Source organism: Vigna unguiculata, chromosome 1 (genome assembly GCF_004118075.2).
Source record: "Vigna unguiculata cultivar IT97K-499-35 chromosome 1, ASM411807v1, whole genome shotgun sequence".
In the NCBI taxonomy this organism is placed as follows: domain Eukaryota; kingdom Viridiplantae; phylum Streptophyta; class Magnoliopsida; order Fabales; family Fabaceae; genus Vigna; species Vigna unguiculata.
In genome coordinates, this window is record NC_040279.1 from 41710963 (window position 1) to 41729317 (window position 18355).

Genomic DNA, 18355 nt, shown 5'->3' on the forward strand with positions numbered 1-18355 from the left:
GCGATTAAAATAACGAAAAAAATATTATGAAAGTAAAAGTGATAACAAAAGGTTATTGGGGAGAATTAAATTATTTTTTTCGCATTTATAACAGGATTAACATATAAAAATCATAAAAAAAAAGTTATGTTTTATCTCTAGTAATTTATCATTTTATTAATTTATTTATCATAAAATGCCAAGCTCTTAATTTCTTTTTTGTTAAAACTATATAAAAGAATGATGTGTTAAAATAAAATAAAATAAGTGATAAATTCTATTAATTTATTTTACTTGCCAATGATTTTAAGTTTATTATTCACAAATAAAGCTTGTAATTTATTTAACAACTTATTAAAAATTGTTACGTAACTTATTCTTTTAACAACTTGTTAAAAATTGTCATTTGTTTATCGTTGGTCTATCAAATAAACTGATAACCAAGTCTATCCCTTTCCTACTATCGTAGTTTCTGTATATTCCGTTCTTTTAAAATGAACAAAATGGGTGAAATAGCAGTACTTGAAGTATAACCCCATTTTCCTTGAAATGTAAGATAGTAAAAAATCAGTAGCATGACATCAAATGTATACTTAGTCACTAAATTTGTTCAAAATGGAACATAAGATTGACATGTAAAGTAATAAGCAAAGGTCCTCAAAACATACAACCACAGAAATCCACAAAACTAAAGAACAAATGATAAATTGCAAACAGTATATCGATGTCAAAATTCAGAGTGAAAGTGGAGACCAACACAGCTACCGACCTCCACAAAAGCAACAACATAGACATGTTGCCCAATTGAATCCTATTCCCTCTTTGTCATTTTCTGAGTTGGCATCAGTAGCAGAATTTCCACCTTCTACTGTCACACCTTCATTTGCAGATGACTCAGACTCACTCCTGCTAGAGGCATCTCCCATCGGTATCACATTGTGTATAGGCGAGTGCAGTATGATACCGCCACTGTCTGACATCTCAGCAAATATTTCTATAACATCTACTCCCCCTGATTAAATTGCATGGATATAATTGTTAGCATGCATTTGTGTTGCTGATAAAACAAAAAATAAAAATGGGTGCATGTCTGTATTCTGCTATAAAACAATGAATGTGTATACCATTAGAATCCAGGCTTCCTTCCAAACTTGCCCAACTGATATTTCCAGATGAAGGAGGTAGCACATCAGTACTTGCAGACAAATTCTCAGCAGAAGCAGTAATGTCACATTCTTGGTTTGCACTGGAAATTCTACTCATTCCATTGTCTTCTTCAGCATCTGATACTGCACTTTTATCTGCGCACTCATTCTTGTCCAAGCTCATTCCACCAGTTGTTTCAGTTCTAGGTAAACCAATCTGTTGTGAACTTTCACCAGCATCATCAGATAGCCATTTTTTGGAAAAGCGATCCATATAATTCCAATCAACCATAAAACTCAAACCATACATAAATCCTCCAGTTTGATCTGATAGTTCATGACTTACATTCATTAACGTGTCAGAAGAACTTTCTGTGCTCTCTTCACCCACAATCTCCCAGCTTTCTGTCCTCTCCATGGTACTATCCGGAACAGGTTCATCTGGAGGGAGGACCTCTCTTTCTTCATTCAATTGAGTTTGGTTGGTGAGAGCAGAACTGTCCTCGTCATCTGAATCAGAATCTTTCAACTCATCTTGCTTTGGCTCCAACGAATCAGATGAGGGTATGTTTACAGAACTCTCTGATGTTCCTCCCTCGTGATCTTTGAAATTTTCACCTTCGTTTTTGGGAAGTGCCACATCATCAGCTGCGAAACATGTTAATTTTACAATTAACTGGTTTACATATTCAGCTATGAAACTTTTTACCAGAATAGGATAGAACAGAAGAGAACAAATCTTAAGCAGCAAAAATAAAACATAAACACATACCAGTGGATTTAAAGAATGATCCGAAACTGATTTTTTTTTTTTTTAATTTCTCTACCGTATAATGCACACTTGTTTCTCAATAGGAGCATTCTTGACAATTACAAATAAAAGTTCTGGAGTATAGCAGAAGAAGAAATTCAGTCTCTGAAAAAGTGATTTAATTTAATTTTCTTTGCGCCTTACCATTTAGATCAATTCTTGAAATTTTATATTACCTATTTCCACATCAGCAGCCGCATCTTGCAAAGGTTCCATGCTTCCTGAACTTGGTGCACTGTCTGAAAAGCTTGAATTTGCATCTTGAAACAACCCATCGCCTGAACTAGTTAAATTTTCTTGTGCTCCAAGATTTTCTTGGTCCACGTTGTCACTGTCGAAGGGGTTTGAACCTGAAACAACACAACCCGTAAAAGGTGGCAGATTAGAAAACCTATGTTTTTGTAAGGCACTAATAACTTCAAGACCCCAATAAACACTGAAATGGAAAACATTCTCACTCTTTGAACCATACTATAACGTAATCTTTAAAAAGTACAAGTCTTGTTACCTTGTGAGTGGGGATCATTATCAGAAAGGTGTCCATTATCTGAAGGGTTGGAACCTTCAACGGCTCCATGATCATCATTGTGACCTGGTTTCAAGAAAATACCATAAAATTTTCTCCTTAGTTTAGAAAGAAACACAAAGAAAGAGAGAGACTTTTCAACCAAAGAAACAAGAAAGTCCCGAACCCAACAAAACCCATTAAAAGAATGAGTATACATGCATAGAAAGGAAGGGATACTCGTTTAAACGTTAAAGAAAAAGCACCTGGAGTGCGTGTGGGAGTTCCTCTCTGAGCTTGGATAATCCTATCCATTAGGAAGACGACGATCCAGACACAACGAAGAAGAAAAATATTAAGAACAAATAACAGATATACCATTTTTTTACAGAAACAAGTAACCAATATATAAAGACTATGAAAAACGTAATCACCATTCCTCATTCCACTCAACACTTATACTGTTCTCTTCTCGCAACTGTCACACCACACCTCTAACGACTTTTCTGCTGTTAGTACTTTTACGGTTGCAAAATAAAATAGAAGGAAAATTGCATTATTATGACACCTTACTTTTTTTCTTACTATCATTTTACTCTTTATTAATAAAATTTTATATTTAATAAATAAAAATATTTTTTTTAAATAAAATAATAATATTTATGAGTGCAGGAAGTATAATAAAAAACCAGTGTCAATTAGACACATCAATAAATGCAATAAATACTTAACTTACAAATGAGACATTCAAGTTAATTAGATAAATTTTGGTTACAAATATAATTACTTATAGGTTATATGGCCTTATTAGTAAGGTCAAAATCAAAAATAGAGTTAAAACATCTCTGATGGCACCATCTTATAAATCTATACAAATGTGTTAGGCACATCAAATTCTTTGCTTTCATATACTCATATATAGAGATGTTAAAATATGTTAGGTCTGTCGGGTCGGTCTGCCAGTCCGCCGAAAAAATGGCGGGCCGAGTTAAAATATTCAGCTCGCCAACCCGTTGTAATCCGGCCCGCCTAGCCCATTAGTTTAGCAGGCCAGCTCGCCCTGACCCATCAACTCTTTTTTATATATTTTTTTATATTTAAAATTAACAATAATTAAAAAATAATACATTTTTTTTAATATTATATAAATAAATTTATATATATATATATAATAGATTTATAAAAAAAAATTATAAAAAGTTAAAAAGAGTAAAAATTAAAAAAAATTAAAAAAAAATTAAAAATTAAAAAATAGGCCAGCACCCTAAGACAGAACGAGTTATAATATTCAGCACGTTTATTGGTGGCGGGCAGCCTGGCTTGACCCGTTTTACCACCCCCTACTCATATGTCGAGTAGGAGTGAAATAATAGATAATATAATAATATTTAACTTGGTTTTAAACTGTGATTTGAATCAATTATGATTGAGATTCTAAACTGTAAATTGATATGAATCACAATAAATTCTAAGAAAAAAATATCCAAATGAATTGAAAATTTTTCAATTTCAATCAGTTATCAAATTTTTAATCAACAGTTATTATATATTGAAGAGTGCAATAATAAAAAAATGACTTTAATTATTGACAGTTGTACCAGAGATTATGAGTTTTGAAATAGATGAATTAGAAGTGTGACTCTCATCATTGATACATAAGAAGTCACAATTTGATACTCTTCACGTGAGGCAAATTGGATAAGCCTAATTGATGAGTATTAGAAGTAACTAATAATAAGCTATATATTATTAACATTGAGATAATTTACTTTTAATTTAATTTAGTTTCTAATATTATCAATGCTTTAAAACTTTACTTTTCATTTAAAAATATTATGTTGTTATTTCAAATTGCATACACAATAACTTGAAAGATCAAGTAATTATGCTTGAATTTTGTTCAATTTATTTTAAAAAATAAGCAAATGGTTTTACGTAAGAGTATAAAAAGCCGTAATTATTTAAGGCTAAGAAGCAATTAGACAAGACCAACAATGTGTCTGTTAATTTTACAGTGAAATTAAGAAAATATTTATTTATCTATTTCTTTCTTAAACTATTTTTTATTATATTAGCTCAATCATAATGAAATACAGGTTTGAAAGTTGGAAAAAGAGTCAGCAGACAGAAAAGAATTTTACCCAAATATTTCATTTCTTGCTATCCTAATTTTACTTTCAAGTTTTTTCATCTTACTTTTTATTTTATCCTTGTCTATCATACCATTACATTATATGTATCAGATTCTTTCTATTTTTTATTTTACTTTTATCTTCTTCTTTCTACCACTTCTATCAGATGTATACAAAAAATGAAGTGTACCTTTACTTTTGTGGAAGAGAATTAACAGACATAATTTAATAGCTACAAAAAGGAGCAAAATTGTGCTAGACGCAATGATCATCAATACCCAAAGAAAGCAAAATGGAAAACGATACATAATAACATATGAACACAAAAATCAGTTTCAATACAGTATTTATAGTACAAATATTCGTATACCATTACAGTAGAATGAGAGTATAAAAGTAGAAAAAAAATGCAAATGAACATATTTTAATATTGTGATAAATTATAGTCAACGCGATTAAAAATAAGGAAAAAAATATACACAGAAAGTAAAAGTGAGGATAACAAAAGTTTATTGGAAGAAATAAAGTATTTTTCGCAGGATTAAAATAACAAAAATCATAAAAAAATATGTTTTATCTCTAGTAATTTATCATTTTATTAACGTATTCTTTATGACTAAAATGCCAAGCTCTTAATTTCTTTTTTGTTAAAACTATATAAAAGAATGAGGTGTTAAAACAAAATAAGTGATAAATTCTATTAATTTAATTTGCTTACCAATGATTTTAAGTTTATTTTTCACAAATAAAGCTTATTGCTATTCTTCTTAGTCACGTAACTTATATTCTTTTAACAACTTTTTAAAAATTGTCATTTTCTTTATCGTTGAACTATTAAAGAAAGTGATAAGCAAGTCCACCTTTTTGCAGTATTGTAATTTCTGTCTATTTTTGGTTCTTTTAAACTGAAAAAAGAGGGTGAAATAGCAGTATTTGACGTATTATAATCCCATTTTCCTTGAAATGTAAGATAGTAATAAGAAATCAGTAGCATGACATCAAAACTGTATACTTAGTTGCTAAATTTCTTGAAAATGGAACAGAAGATTGACATGTGTAACGTAATAACCAAAGATCCTCAAAATATTCAAGCACAGAAAGCCAGAAAAGAGTGACTAAAGAACAACTGATAAATTGCAAACAGAATATCAATGCCAAAATTCAGAGTGAAGGTGGAGACCAAAACAGCTACCGATCTCCACAAAAGCAACAACGTAGACATGATGCCCAATTGAATCCTCCACTCTCTCTGTCATTTTCTGAGTTAGCAACAGTACGAGAATTTCCAACTTCTACTGTCACACCTTCATTTGCAGATGACTGATCAGACTCATTCCTGCTAGACCCATCTTCCATCGGAATCAAACTTTCTGAAAAGTTTGAATTTGCATCTTCAAACAACCCATCGCCTGTTAAATTTTCTGGGGCTCCAACAATTTCTTGGTCCTCGTTGTCAGTGTCGAAGGGGTTTGAACCTGAAACAACCCAACCCGTAGAACCATTCTCAGTCTTTGAACCATACTATAACGTAATCTTTAAAAAGTACAAGTCTTGTTACCTTCTGAGTGGGGATCACTGTCAGAAAGGAGTTCATTATCTGAAGGGTTGGAACCCTTAACGGCTCCACAGCTGCTGTCGTCACATGCATGAACTCCATCATCATCATCGTTGTGACCTGGTTTCAAGAAACCACCATAAAATTTTCTCCTTAGTTTAGAAAGAAACACAAAGAAACACAAGAAAGAGACTTTTCAACCAAAGAAACAACAGAACCCATTAAAAGAAAGGAAGAGATTGTCGTTGAAACGTTAAAGAAAAAGCACCTGGAGAGCTTGTGGGAGTTCCTCTTTCATCTTGGTTATCCATATCCACTAGGAAGACGATGAGCCAAAGAAGAAGAGAAAAAATAACAAATAACAGATATAGCATTTTTTTCTTTTACAGAAACAAGTAACCAATATATAAAGACTATGAAAAACGTAATCACCGTTCCTCGTTCCACTGAACTCTTATCTCTTCTCTTCTCGCAACTGTCATAACGACTTTTATGCTTTTTGTACTTTTACAGTTGCAAAATCCTGATGACGACTGCCTCTATAATATGGAGTAAATAAAATAGTATCACTCTACTATGTTAATGTTGCTTTAAATTTTTTAAATATATTTATAAAAGAAAAGAAAAATTATAATCCGTTCTTTATTTTTTTTATGTAATTTAGCATGAATTATTAATTTAAGAAAAACATATTTATTGATATAATTATAATTAATGTGAATACATTAATTAATAACTCATATTAAATCATGTAAAAATGATAAAATTATAATATTATTATCCATAAAATAATAGTTGTTACCGTTGGAACTCACTTAATATTCAAAGTCTCACAATTTTTAGTCCCTCCTGTTCATTCATATGGAAAATATTGTTTTACACAATTTATACAAGTTTGACGACTTATTTTTTTATTAAAAAAGCTTATTTTTTGTATTTATTAAGATAGAAAGAAAATTATATAAGATGTGTGTAAAGATTTGTTCCAGTATCAAAATAATAATACCCTTCAAGTATTTATAATTTGTTACTTGTAACTTAAGAGGGGGAGCAGATACTCTAATAGTGTAACACAACTAACTTCAAAGGGGTGATATGCTGATTTCACTAAAGGCATAAAAAACATTAATATTACAATATGAAATAATATATAATATTTCATTGAGACATGGAATTAGATCTCATTTGAATTCATTTTCAATTTTTAAAATTCTAAGATTTTCCTTCAAACACAAAAACTTGTGTATATTGTTCACAACAATCTAGTTTTAAATTTCTCTATTTTACGTTTAAGGCTACTGTACACATCCATCAACATCTTACTAATTTTTTAAAAATGGAGAACTTACTAATTTTCATATTTCATTTCTTTGCAAGTATTTTATCTCCTCGTTCATAACATTCTTCCATATAAAGTTAGATAAAGTTTCTACGCACTACTAAGAATAGATACAATAAATAATTGACTTATAAATATGACATTTGAGTTAATTAGACAAGTTTTTGTTACAAATATAACTAGAGATGGCAAAACGGGATTGGTCCAAAAGACTAGTTCGTCAGCCTGTGTTAAAAGAGATATTTTAGATTGAAGATTTTAATCCGTCAGTACATTCTAGCCCCTTCCGTCCACTCCGTCAATTTGATGGGTCAAAATACGGGCCAATCTTTAACCCGTTTTAAAAAACTAAAATAAAATAAAAGTAATTAAAAAGATTAATTTTTTATATTATATATTTTAAATGTATAAATATATAATAGTATTGTAGTTTAAATCATTAACACCTACAAATTAAATTTCAATTATTAGTTATAATTCAATAGTTTAATATGTAAATTTAATAATTATTTTAATTTATCTAATTAAAAATATTAACTAAGAAATTAAAAGTTTAAAAAATAAATATGCCTTTAATAAGAATTTATATGTATATATAAACAAATTTTAAAAATTAAAAAAATTAAAAAAAAAGTGGACGCACAGTCCGACCCATTAACCTGTCCTATACGGGACGAGTTGTGATTATTGACACATTTCTATTTAACGGACTAGTCTAACCCGACCCGTTTTTGACGAGCCACATACAGGTTGGGCCAAAACAGGCTAGACTAACCCATTTTACCACTCCTAAATATAATTACTCATAAGGTATACGATTTTGCTAATAAGATCAACATGATAAATAGACTTAAAGGATACCTTTAATGACACAATCATGTAAAATTGTTTTTATTGTGTTAGATTCTTGAAGAGCTTTAATTTGAACTCATTATCAACTTGTTGTGAAAGAAAAGTTTGAATGTCATGATAATTCCCTACTTGAATTCCATACCAAAAGGAAAAATACATTAAGGTTTCACGAAAAACTGCATTTATAAAAGTAAACATTTGTTTGGATTGTAAAAGGGCGAGAGGAGAGAGTTTAGTTCTTCGATGCTTACTACTATATTTTAAGAGATTGAAGAAGTGTTTTATTCTCACGAGACCTAGACGGTGTTTGGTTTTATTCTCAATTATTTTTGCAAAAAGTTTCCAAGTAGTCCTCCAACTTCATTTTTCATTTTTAGACTTCATCAATACTTTAGTCAATGACCCAAAAAGGAAAAAAAAAAAAACTTCTGATTGAAATTAAAGAAAAATGAGTTGTGTGACTCTTTGTAGCCTCACAAATATCGCAATACAAATTTAAAATTTCAAGTCGATCCAATACATTTGAAAATAATTTTTTAACGTAACTAAAGAATTCTCGTTTTTTAATTTTTACTCTACATTTTTACGAAATATTAACTTTTTATGATAAAAATATAAATTTATTATAATTATATTTATAAAAATAATTAAAAAATTACTTTTATAATTTTATTATAAGGAATTTATATTTATTTTGTAAAAAAAATATTACATAAAGCTATTTTAGTTTTAAAACGTAATTGAATAAAAAAAACAGTTATTTGAAAAAAATATAAAAAGAAAACAAACAAGGATAAAATTGGCAATGTATTTATTTTAATTTAATAAATTGTTATTTAGAGGATAAAATAGAAAATAATATGTGTACAATAAAAGGTTTTTAGATAGTTATTTTAGTTTGAAAAGTAATTAAGTTTTTTTAAAAAAAAACAATTAAATTTAAAAGAAATATATTTATATTTAGAAAAAACAGACATTTATAGAATAAAATTTCTAACGTAATTATTTTAATTTAAAAAAGTCATTTTTAAAAATAAAATAAAAACAAAAATGTGTATACCAAAAAATCTCTTTATATAATAATATAGAATCATAAAGCATCGTATATATAAATATGGAAAACTAAACAGCATTAAAAGAAAATGTGTCCATATATGTTATGGAATAATTAGTTGATAAAATTTTACATCAAATGTGAATTAGCAAACATTATTTAATATTCACATAATTATGAATGTTATTTATATGTATATAAATATTAAATAAATAATTGAAGAATAAGTTATGATCAATAAAAGCATAATATTGCCAGGCTGGAATTGTATTTTCGGTAAATAATCTTAAATTTTAATTCATATTGCATAAAAAAGACAAAAAAAAAAAAATTCAACCTGCAGTTGGTATTTTGATTCATTTAATTTTTTTATACCAAAATAAATAATAAGGCAATCTAGCTAAATAATCATACAATAACAACACGTGGGATTCTCGTAAATAATCAAAGTAATTCAATAATTAGCTTTTACTGGTTTTATAAACCTAAAAGCATAATCGTAAATGGAGTTATTTTAGGTTTTTGGATAGTTTGATCTAATATAAGATAAATTCCTCTAAAATCACATTGAAAATGCTTGAAATAATTTGCGTGGCTTACACATGTAATAATTTTGTTTGAAACATTCATAATATATTAATATGTTACTAAGTAGTTAATATAAAGTATATTTACAAATTACAAAGTCATTATTGTTAACCATTGTAAAAATCTAAGAAAAGGAAATGTTAATAATAATGATGATTAGTATTTTTTTTCTCTTAAAATTAGGAACACTATTCTTTTATCAGTCATATAGATGTACTCTTATATTTATAGTCTCCAATCAAAATCTAACCTCGTAGTAGAAATTATTTTTCCATATGGATAAGGAAAAGAATATTCCTATTTAAAAATTGATTTTAATATTATTCTCATTTTCTCTTTATTGATTTGAAGAGTTGGATAATGTTGGCACGGACCCACTGGAACTGTGACCTATACGTTGCCGCGCTTACTTGCGGCGTGGGTTTGAGTTAGGTTTTGGGTGCACACTCTGCCTGTGCTACCTATTCATTATTCATCAATCCTAATCATTCAAAATTATTGATTCATCTGTATCCTTCCCATATTCTCCAACCAAACCCTATTTTTTATTTTATAAAAGATCAAATTATTTAATGTCTCAAAAACAAATTTAATACTCTACCAATCTCATCTTATTTATCCTCATTTTATAAAATACATATATAAATTAGTTAAATTTATGGAGACCTAAAAATATTTAAAAAATTATTGTTTTTTAGCTGAAGAAGAGACAAAGGCCACCGATAACACCCATCACACGGTTCTTGAAAAAGACTGAATATGTAGTTGTGTCCACCGCAAGTTCACGATTTCACAATATCAATAATTTGTTAAAAATATATACATTTTAAAATAATAAATTCGTCCTTTTTATTAAATTCTATACTTTTCCCTCCCCTCTTCTTTATTTAATCAAACAAATAAAAATTATTATTTTATTTTATTCTGTTCAAATCCATTAATCTAAAAAATATAAAATTTTACATGAAACTTATTCATAATTCTATCATTTATATTTTTCCCTTTCTTATATCATCCTATATATACAACAAAGTCTGTGTTTAAGGTACAGAGAGGAGGAGTGAAAGACGAAAACTCAAAAACCCCCAAGATTTTTTTTTTCCATATACATCAAATCTGTATGAAACACATTACTTGAAAAATTCACAATGAGATTAAGAGAATATTTGAAAAATATCATTCTTGCCATTTAAGTTAGACAAAAAAAGTTGTTTATAATTTCAACTGTTCGGTTAATAGTTGGAAGTTGTTAAAATGATGTTTAAAAAATAGTTGTTTTATGATTTAAAGATTGGATCAAATATGGTTTCATATAGAAAGTATACATTTTTTTTTGTTTTAGTACAATTAAGAAAAAATATTTTATTTTTATATTTACACTATTAATTTTTAATTGTTTGAGCCGTAAAATACGTTTAAGTGATATATGTATTAAAATTTTACAGCTGATACGTGACATATTTTATTTCTAAAAGATTATGCTATTGAAACACATATCATATATAATTATTTTTTATTTATAAGAATAGTTTTATATGGAGAAAGAAAGTAGAGGTTGGTGACTTCACGGTTTCAACAGGAAACAATTTAAAAAAATATTATAAAACTTTCTGAACAAGTCTTTCAATTAATAAGAGTAGAGGGGCGCCAATTAAATAATATATCAGGTTTGTTTTATATTGTAAGCCATTAAAAAAATTGAATTGGAAAGCTTGTATTTTTGTGGTATTACGAGTTAAGTATTATTTTAAATAAAAAGATTAATGACGCTGCTAGATTAACATAGTTTCCGTGAGCTCAAATTCTCTAATGCAACAACAATTATTGGTAAAGTTAGAAGAATTAAAAATACGTGAAAAAAAATGGTAGAACAGAAATAAACTTAGTACTCTACATGATTATTTTCGAATGATGAAAACACAAGACTACTACCCTACACGACATCAATGACATACTAGGTATATAATGTATTGTTTTATATGCTAATTTGAAACGTGTCATTCTTCTTCAATCATACCACTGTGCTTACAAATTAAATTGTACTATTATCAATTTCATGCATTATTATCACCATCACATGCTATAATTAAGTGATTCAGAAAAAAGGGTCTCATCACTGTAAAGTATTTTCATTGTATCTGCATTATTATCTGCATATTCATCATTATCAGCAAATTTTAGTTGCATCCAGCAATATCACTAACTACTAATTATACACTATCATCTCATTCTATAATCAATTCTTCCATCAAAAATCTCAACCCACCCAAAACCCCAATGCTTCAATAATACAATGAAGAGAGACCGATTCTCATTCCTCAAACCCCAAAGTTTCTTTATTAAAAAGGAAAGCAAAACATTATTGCCGAAAGCATCAATTATATGTAACAACATTGTACTCGCATTCTTGTTTTCTTACTAAAATAAAAACAACAAACAAATTAAGAAACACGCATGCTGGAAAAAAGGAAGAGGTAATTCAATTTCCCAACAACCCTGTGTACATTATAATCTTTTCCATTATGTTCAAACTGCTACATTGTATAGGAATTAAAATACATTTAAGTAAGGTAGCATCATTTTAGAGGTTATTTCGCAGGAAAAGGTTCAAGATTCTGTCTATTGCCAGCTGGATTCCCATAAATATAGCTACACATTAACCCATCCTACACTGTTTCAATTCAAATTATTCATAGCTCTATTTTTAATACAAAATATCTAAACCAATGCCAAATATGTGTTTCTTTCTCTTTGTCATCACAATAATTTGCCCTGTGATCATTACCACAATCTCTGACACTGTACGGCAATGAATAGTGTTCCGAATGTTATCCAACCTTGTGTGATCTTATCCAATGTTTAGATGAGTTATCTGAAAAATGTATCGCTATCAGGCGCAGCTTAATCATAGTCACGTACTACAAAAACTTCACATTAATTAATTAAAAAACAATATTACCAAGATAAATACGTTCATATAGAGTCATTTTTTCTTTTCTTGGTTTTCTTTATTTGACATTGAAAGTTGTTGTGAGTAGTGAATATTGCAACGGGACAAAATTGAAACCCAAAGCTGAAGCTATGTGTGTGGGTGCAAGAGTACGAGTACCAGCTAAGGGATAACCACGCCATAACACCATTGTAGGTCTCGTGAAGTTCTGAATACTGTCAGAAACCTTTAAATTCATTAAACTTTCAATGGAAGGGTGTGTGTGTGAGACAGAAGCATTTCTCCTGCCACGTGGCATCATCTCAGACGATTCACAATGCATTATTACAAGACCCATGGAGAAGTAAAATACTACTTTTTGCTCTTATATTCGCCTTTGATTCCTTCCGTGATAGCACATCCAGTTGGCATCCACCGCCTCAATTTTCTCATAATTTCGTTTTACTTTCCTAATCATGATTTGCCTCTTCACTGAACTCATAACATAACATAACTCAAAAACACGAATCCTAACGTAATTAATAATCTAAACTTTCAAACAAAAGCTTCCAGCTTTCAAAGCTTGCAAAGCTGGCTCCAGTAATCAATTCTCACGCGTCCCATCATCCATTCCCACCATACGCAACACAATCCATATTCCAACTCCTGTTTCCCTCACCTGTCCCTTCTTTATCACATATATATATACGCATCTCCTTCTAACTCATTCCTTCACATCAAAACACAAAACACAAAACAAAAACCCTTCCTTTCTCCAACATGGCTTCTACTTCTTCTACTGGTACTAAGTTTTATGCCCTTCTTCTGGTGGTGGTGGTGGCCACCTCCATGGTGGCTAAATGTGGTGCTAACTTCAACCAAGACTTTGATCTCACATGGGGTGACCACCGTGCTAAGATATTCGGCGGTGGCCAGCTTCTATCTCTTTCCCTCGACAAAGTCTCTGGCTCTGGCTTCCAATCCAAGAAAGAGTACTTATTTGGGAGGATCGATATGCAGCTTAAACTCGTCGCCGGAAACTCCGCCGGAACTGTCACTGCTTACTACGTATGTTCTATTACATTCCTTTCTTCTCCCCCTGCGCTATACATATTCTTCTTTCTTTTTCAAAACCAACTTTAACATCACTTCTTCCCGCAACTCCGCACTTTTAAATAACACCATTATTACCTCTGCTTCCACATTTTTGGCATCAACCTTTCAAACGCAAGTTACGCAACCAGAACATTTTACTTTTCACCTCAACTGTTACTTTATTTTATTTTTCAGTTCATGATGTTTTTTTTTTTTTTTACATGAGTTAAGGATAAACAAGCACAGAACAGAACCTCATTCCATAACGGTTGTATTTTGTGATGCAGTTGTCATCTCAGGGACCAACTCACGACGAGATTGATTTTGAATTCTTGGGAAACGTGAGCGGCGACCCCTACATTCTCCACACAAACGTGTTCACCCAAGGCAAGGGAAACAGGGAGCAACAGTTCTACCTCTGGTTCGACCCCACCAGAAACTTCCACACTTACTCCATCATCTGGAAGCCCCAACACATTATGTGAGTAAAAACAAAATATTTATGTTTTCTTGGTGTGTCTTTTTTTCCCTTCGGTAACCGGCATGGAAGAAAACGAAAACGAAACCGACTCATTTATCTGTTGTGCAGCTTCTTGGTGGATAACATTCCCATAAGGGTGTTCAAGAATGCCGAGGTTGCCGGTGTTCCTTTCCCGAAGAACCAACCCATGAGAATCTATTCTAGCCTGTGGAATGCCGATGACTGGGCAACTAGAGGTGGCTTGGTGAAAACTGATTGGTCGAAGGCACCATTTACGGCGTACTACCGCAATTTCAAAGCCACGGAGTTCTCGGTGTCTTCCAATTCATTCTCTGATGCTGCATTGCAGAGCACGGAGCTCGACGCTTATGGCAGAAGAAGACTTAGATGGGTTCAAAAGTACTTCATGATCTATAACTACTGCAACGATCTTAAGCGATTCCCACAAGGCCTTCCTGCTGAGTGCAAGCGCTGAGAAACAAACCAGTCTTTGATTTTCTTTGTAAAATATGTTATATTATTACGTGTCGCTCTTTTGATTCTTTAATTTTGTGTCTTCCTCCCTATTTTTGCCTTTTTCTCTGAGTTCATGCTTTATATATGATATTCATATTCGAAATAAATGAAATTCGTTTTAGTACCTACCACTTTCTTATATCAAAGGTGTCTGAATATTGGGTGATTCAAATTTCCACCGTCAGAACCCATTTTGTCGCCACTCCTAACTCTGAGGAATGTGCAATTTTCTTACCCTAACAAATGAGTTCGTCAGAGTAATACATAATCATACATATAAAAAAGTTGGGTTAAGTATGATTTTTTTAACCGAAGTTAGGTTTAAAATTGGAATTTTTTTCCGGTCGAAAGTTCCTAAACTTTAAACTTTAAAATAACGAATGTAGTCTTTTTAATTTGTTAACTTATTTTTAAGGTTTTGAACTTATAAATGTATTCAAAATTTAAAATAGAATTAATAAAATTGAATTAGAAAAATTATATTCATTTATTATTAAATTTTATCAGTTTTGGATTTGGATTGACTAAAAATATATTTAATCCTATATTTAATCTTGACAAATTTTATTTCACATCCTTTGTAAACTTGTGTACTTAATGTAACCATATATTTTTTTTCCTTAACTATATAAGTGAGTATTTATAGGTTTTATTAATGTCTAACATATAATAAACAAAACCCGTTAACTATATTTAGTTTTTTCTTTTGTTTTTTTTATAATATGTAAATAATTTGTGTTGAAATTATATAGACATGGTAAATATTTTAAGGAATAAGTAAGTAATCACTGTGACTCATTATTAATGTATTACTATTTTTTAATTTAGTGTGAATCATTATGAATGTATTATTATTTTTTCTTTTTGAAAAAAGTAAATGATTCAAATTAAACGAATTTTTCATCCCTTTAATTTTACATGTCTTTTTTTTCATTTCAAATCTTTCTTATCTTCGTAGCGATTGCGTTTCTTGTTATTACCAGTTTTGCTCAGTATCATTGTACAGTGAGATCTCACGTGTTTCAATATTGAACAGATGATTTTCTTTTTTGACATTTTAAATTGTATGTCTTTTCTTATCGAGGCTAAAATGCATAGAAAGGAAAAACAAGAGAACATTTTTTTTTTTATACCATATTTACCACACCATGAGAGAACTCGACCTCGTGAACGGACATGAGACATAGACAAGACTAACATTTCCAGCAGCCCTACCCTTTTCGTCACCGCAAACGTCACCCCTCACTCTTCTGGTTTCCTCCAATCTATATAACAAACAAATAAATTCAAACAATCCACCATGTTACTTCTCTCACTACTTTCTCACTCGCATAAGTAACATTTTCCTGGTAAGGAATATCGATTCCTCATTTTCACGCGCCACCGTTATCATGGTGCAACAACACTTCCTCCTCGTAACCTACCCCATCCAAGGCCACATAAACCCCTCCCTCCAGTATGCCAAGCGACTCGCTGCCATTGGCGTCCACGTCACTTTCGCCACCAGCGTCTACCTCCACCGTCGCATGCTCAACAAACCCACCGTCCCCGGCCTCTCCTTCGTCACCTTCTCCGACGGCTACGACGACGGTTACAAAACCACCGACGACACCCACGTGGGCTCCTACATGGCCGAGCTCAAGCGCCGCGGCTCTGAGTTTTTGGGAAACATCATAACCTCCACTAAAAAGGAAGGCAAACCTTTCACCTGCGTCACCTACACCCTCATGCTTCCCTGGGTCGCAAAGCTGGCGCGTGAGTTTCGTATCCCGGGGGTGCTCCTGTGGATTCAAGCTGCCACGGTTTTGGATATCTACTACCACTACTTTCACGAATACAGGGAGTACATTAACATGGTCCACACATCAGAGAACCCCATCATCGAGTTGCCGGGTTTGCCCTTTCCGCTCGCAACACGTGACATTCCCTCTTTCCTCTTACCCTCCAATATCTACTCTTTCGCTATTCCTTCACTCGAAGAACATTTTAAACTTTTCGACGAAGAAACCAACCCTAGAGTTCTTGTGAACACCTTTCAGGACTTGGAACCCGAGGCCTTGAAAGCCATTGATAAGCTAACCATGATTTCAATCGGGCCGTTGGTTCCCTCCGCCTTCTTGGACGGTAAAGACCCGACTGATACTTCCTTTGGCGGTGACATCTTCCACGGGTCAAACGATTACGTTGAGTGGCTGGACTCAAAGCCGGCGTTGTCTGTGGTTTATGTTTCGTTTGGCACCCTTGCTGTGTTGGGTCAGAGGCAGATGGAGGAGGTAGCACGTGCGTTGCTGGATTCCGGGTATCCCTTCTTGTGGGTCATAAGAGAACCCAATGGAAAACAAGAAAAGTTACAAGAACTGAGCTGCAGAAAGGAGTTGGAGCAGAGGGGGAAGATTGTGACTTGGTGTTCTCAGGTAAAAAAGTATTATTAGATTGTATTTTTGTGTTTATGATAAAAAGAAATAACATATATAAAGAGTGGTAGTTTGGAACTATGATTTTCAGTTGGAGGTTCTGTCGCATGGTTCGTTGGGTTGTTTTCTGACACACTTTGGATGGAATTCGACAATGGAAAGCTTGAGTTCGGGGGTTCCTATGGTGGGTTTTCCACAGTGGACAGACCAAGGGACAAACGCAAAGCTGGTGGAAGATGTATGGAAGACGGGGGTGAGAGTGGATGGTAAAGCGAATGCGGAGGGGATAGTGGAGGGCGTGGAGATTAGGAAGTGTTTGGAAGTGGTGATGGGGAGTGGAGGAAAAGGAGAGGAGCTGAGAAGGAATGCTGAGAAGTGGAAACGTTTGGCCAAAGAAGCCGTGAAGGAAGGAGGCTCTTCGGATAGGAACATGAGGACTTTTCTGGATTATGTTGCAAGATTGGGACAGGATTGTCTGATCTGATGTAACACACTTGTTGGGTTATTGTGAGGGGTAAAGAAATAGGGTTCCGTTAGATACTACGTATCTTATGGTTCGTGTCAGCCATGAAGCACAGTGTTCCACTGTAAACCTTCTTCAATTGGATAGTCAAAAACAAAAGTTCCACAAACCGTGAGTAAAGTCAAGTGCATGCTAGATATAAACTTTTCAAAAACGTAACGTCCCATTATAACTTAACATTATTGTTTTAACATTTAGTTAAATATTTTTATATTCTCTTCGTTTTGGGGGATGATTAGAATGAGTTATTTTCCGAAAATTAAAATTAAATAATCTTAATTTAAGATGAAAAATAAAATTCAAATAAAAGTCAAACTAATAATTTAGAGAAACAAGTAAAAAATTGGTCCTACGGAGTAACTAAATTTAAATTGATTAATTTAATATTTAATAAGATATGAGCAAGAATTGTAAGTGTGTTTGGATAAACAATAATA

At 31.7% G+C, this 18355-nt stretch overlaps 2 protein-coding genes across 2 annotated transcripts; both read left to right on the forward strand.

The window, feature by feature from the left end:
* Positions 1–13608: 13608 nt before the first annotated feature.
* On the forward strand, positions 13609–15109 carry LOC114165162 (xyloglucan endotransglucosylase/hydrolase 2). Its single transcript, XM_028049826.1, has 3 exons — positions 13609–13957; positions 14272–14465; positions 14574–15109. The coding sequence occupies exons 1-3, from the start codon at positions 13670–13672 to the stop codon at positions 14938–14940; spliced, it is 849 nt and encodes a 282-aa protein (XP_027905627.1). The 5' UTR covers positions 13609–13669; the 3' UTR covers positions 14941–15109.
* Positions 15110–16095: 986 nt separating this feature from the next.
* On the forward strand, positions 16096–18027 carry LOC114163427 (UDP-glycosyltransferase 75C1-like). Its single transcript, XM_028047763.1, has 2 exons — positions 16096–17395; positions 17487–18027. Exons 1-2 carry the CDS (start codon positions 16373–16375, stop codon positions 17877–17879), a joined length of 1416 nt encoding a protein of 471 aa, XP_027903564.1. The 5' UTR covers positions 16096–16372; the 3' UTR covers positions 17880–18027.
* The last annotated feature ends 328 nt before the right edge of the window (positions 18028–18355 follow it).

What these genes read in the sequence shown, in the direction of transcription:
- LOC114165162 (XM_028049826.1), top strand. Translation starts at nt 13,670, where the DNA reads ATGGCTTCTACTTCTTCTACTGGTACTAAGTTTTATGCCCTTCTTCTG. An exon ending in GAACTGTCACTGCTTACTAC is followed by an intron (nt 13,958 to 14,271) that starts GTATGTTCTATT and finishes TTTGTGATGCAG; the next exon opens with TTGTCATCTCAGGGACCAAC. An exon ending in TGGAAGCCCCAACACATTAT is followed by an intron (nt 14,466 to 14,573) that starts GTGAGTAAAAAC and finishes TCTGTTGTGCAG; the next exon opens with CTTCTTGGTGGATAACATTC.
- LOC114163427 (XM_028047763.1), top strand. Translation starts at nt 16,373, where the DNA reads ATGGTGCAACAACACTTCCTCCTCGTAACCTACCCCATCCAAGGCCAC. An exon ending in TTGTGACTTGGTGTTCTCAG is followed by an intron (nt 17,396 to 17,486) that starts GTAAAAAAGTAT and finishes TATGATTTTCAG; the next exon opens with TTGGAGGTTCTGTCGCATGG.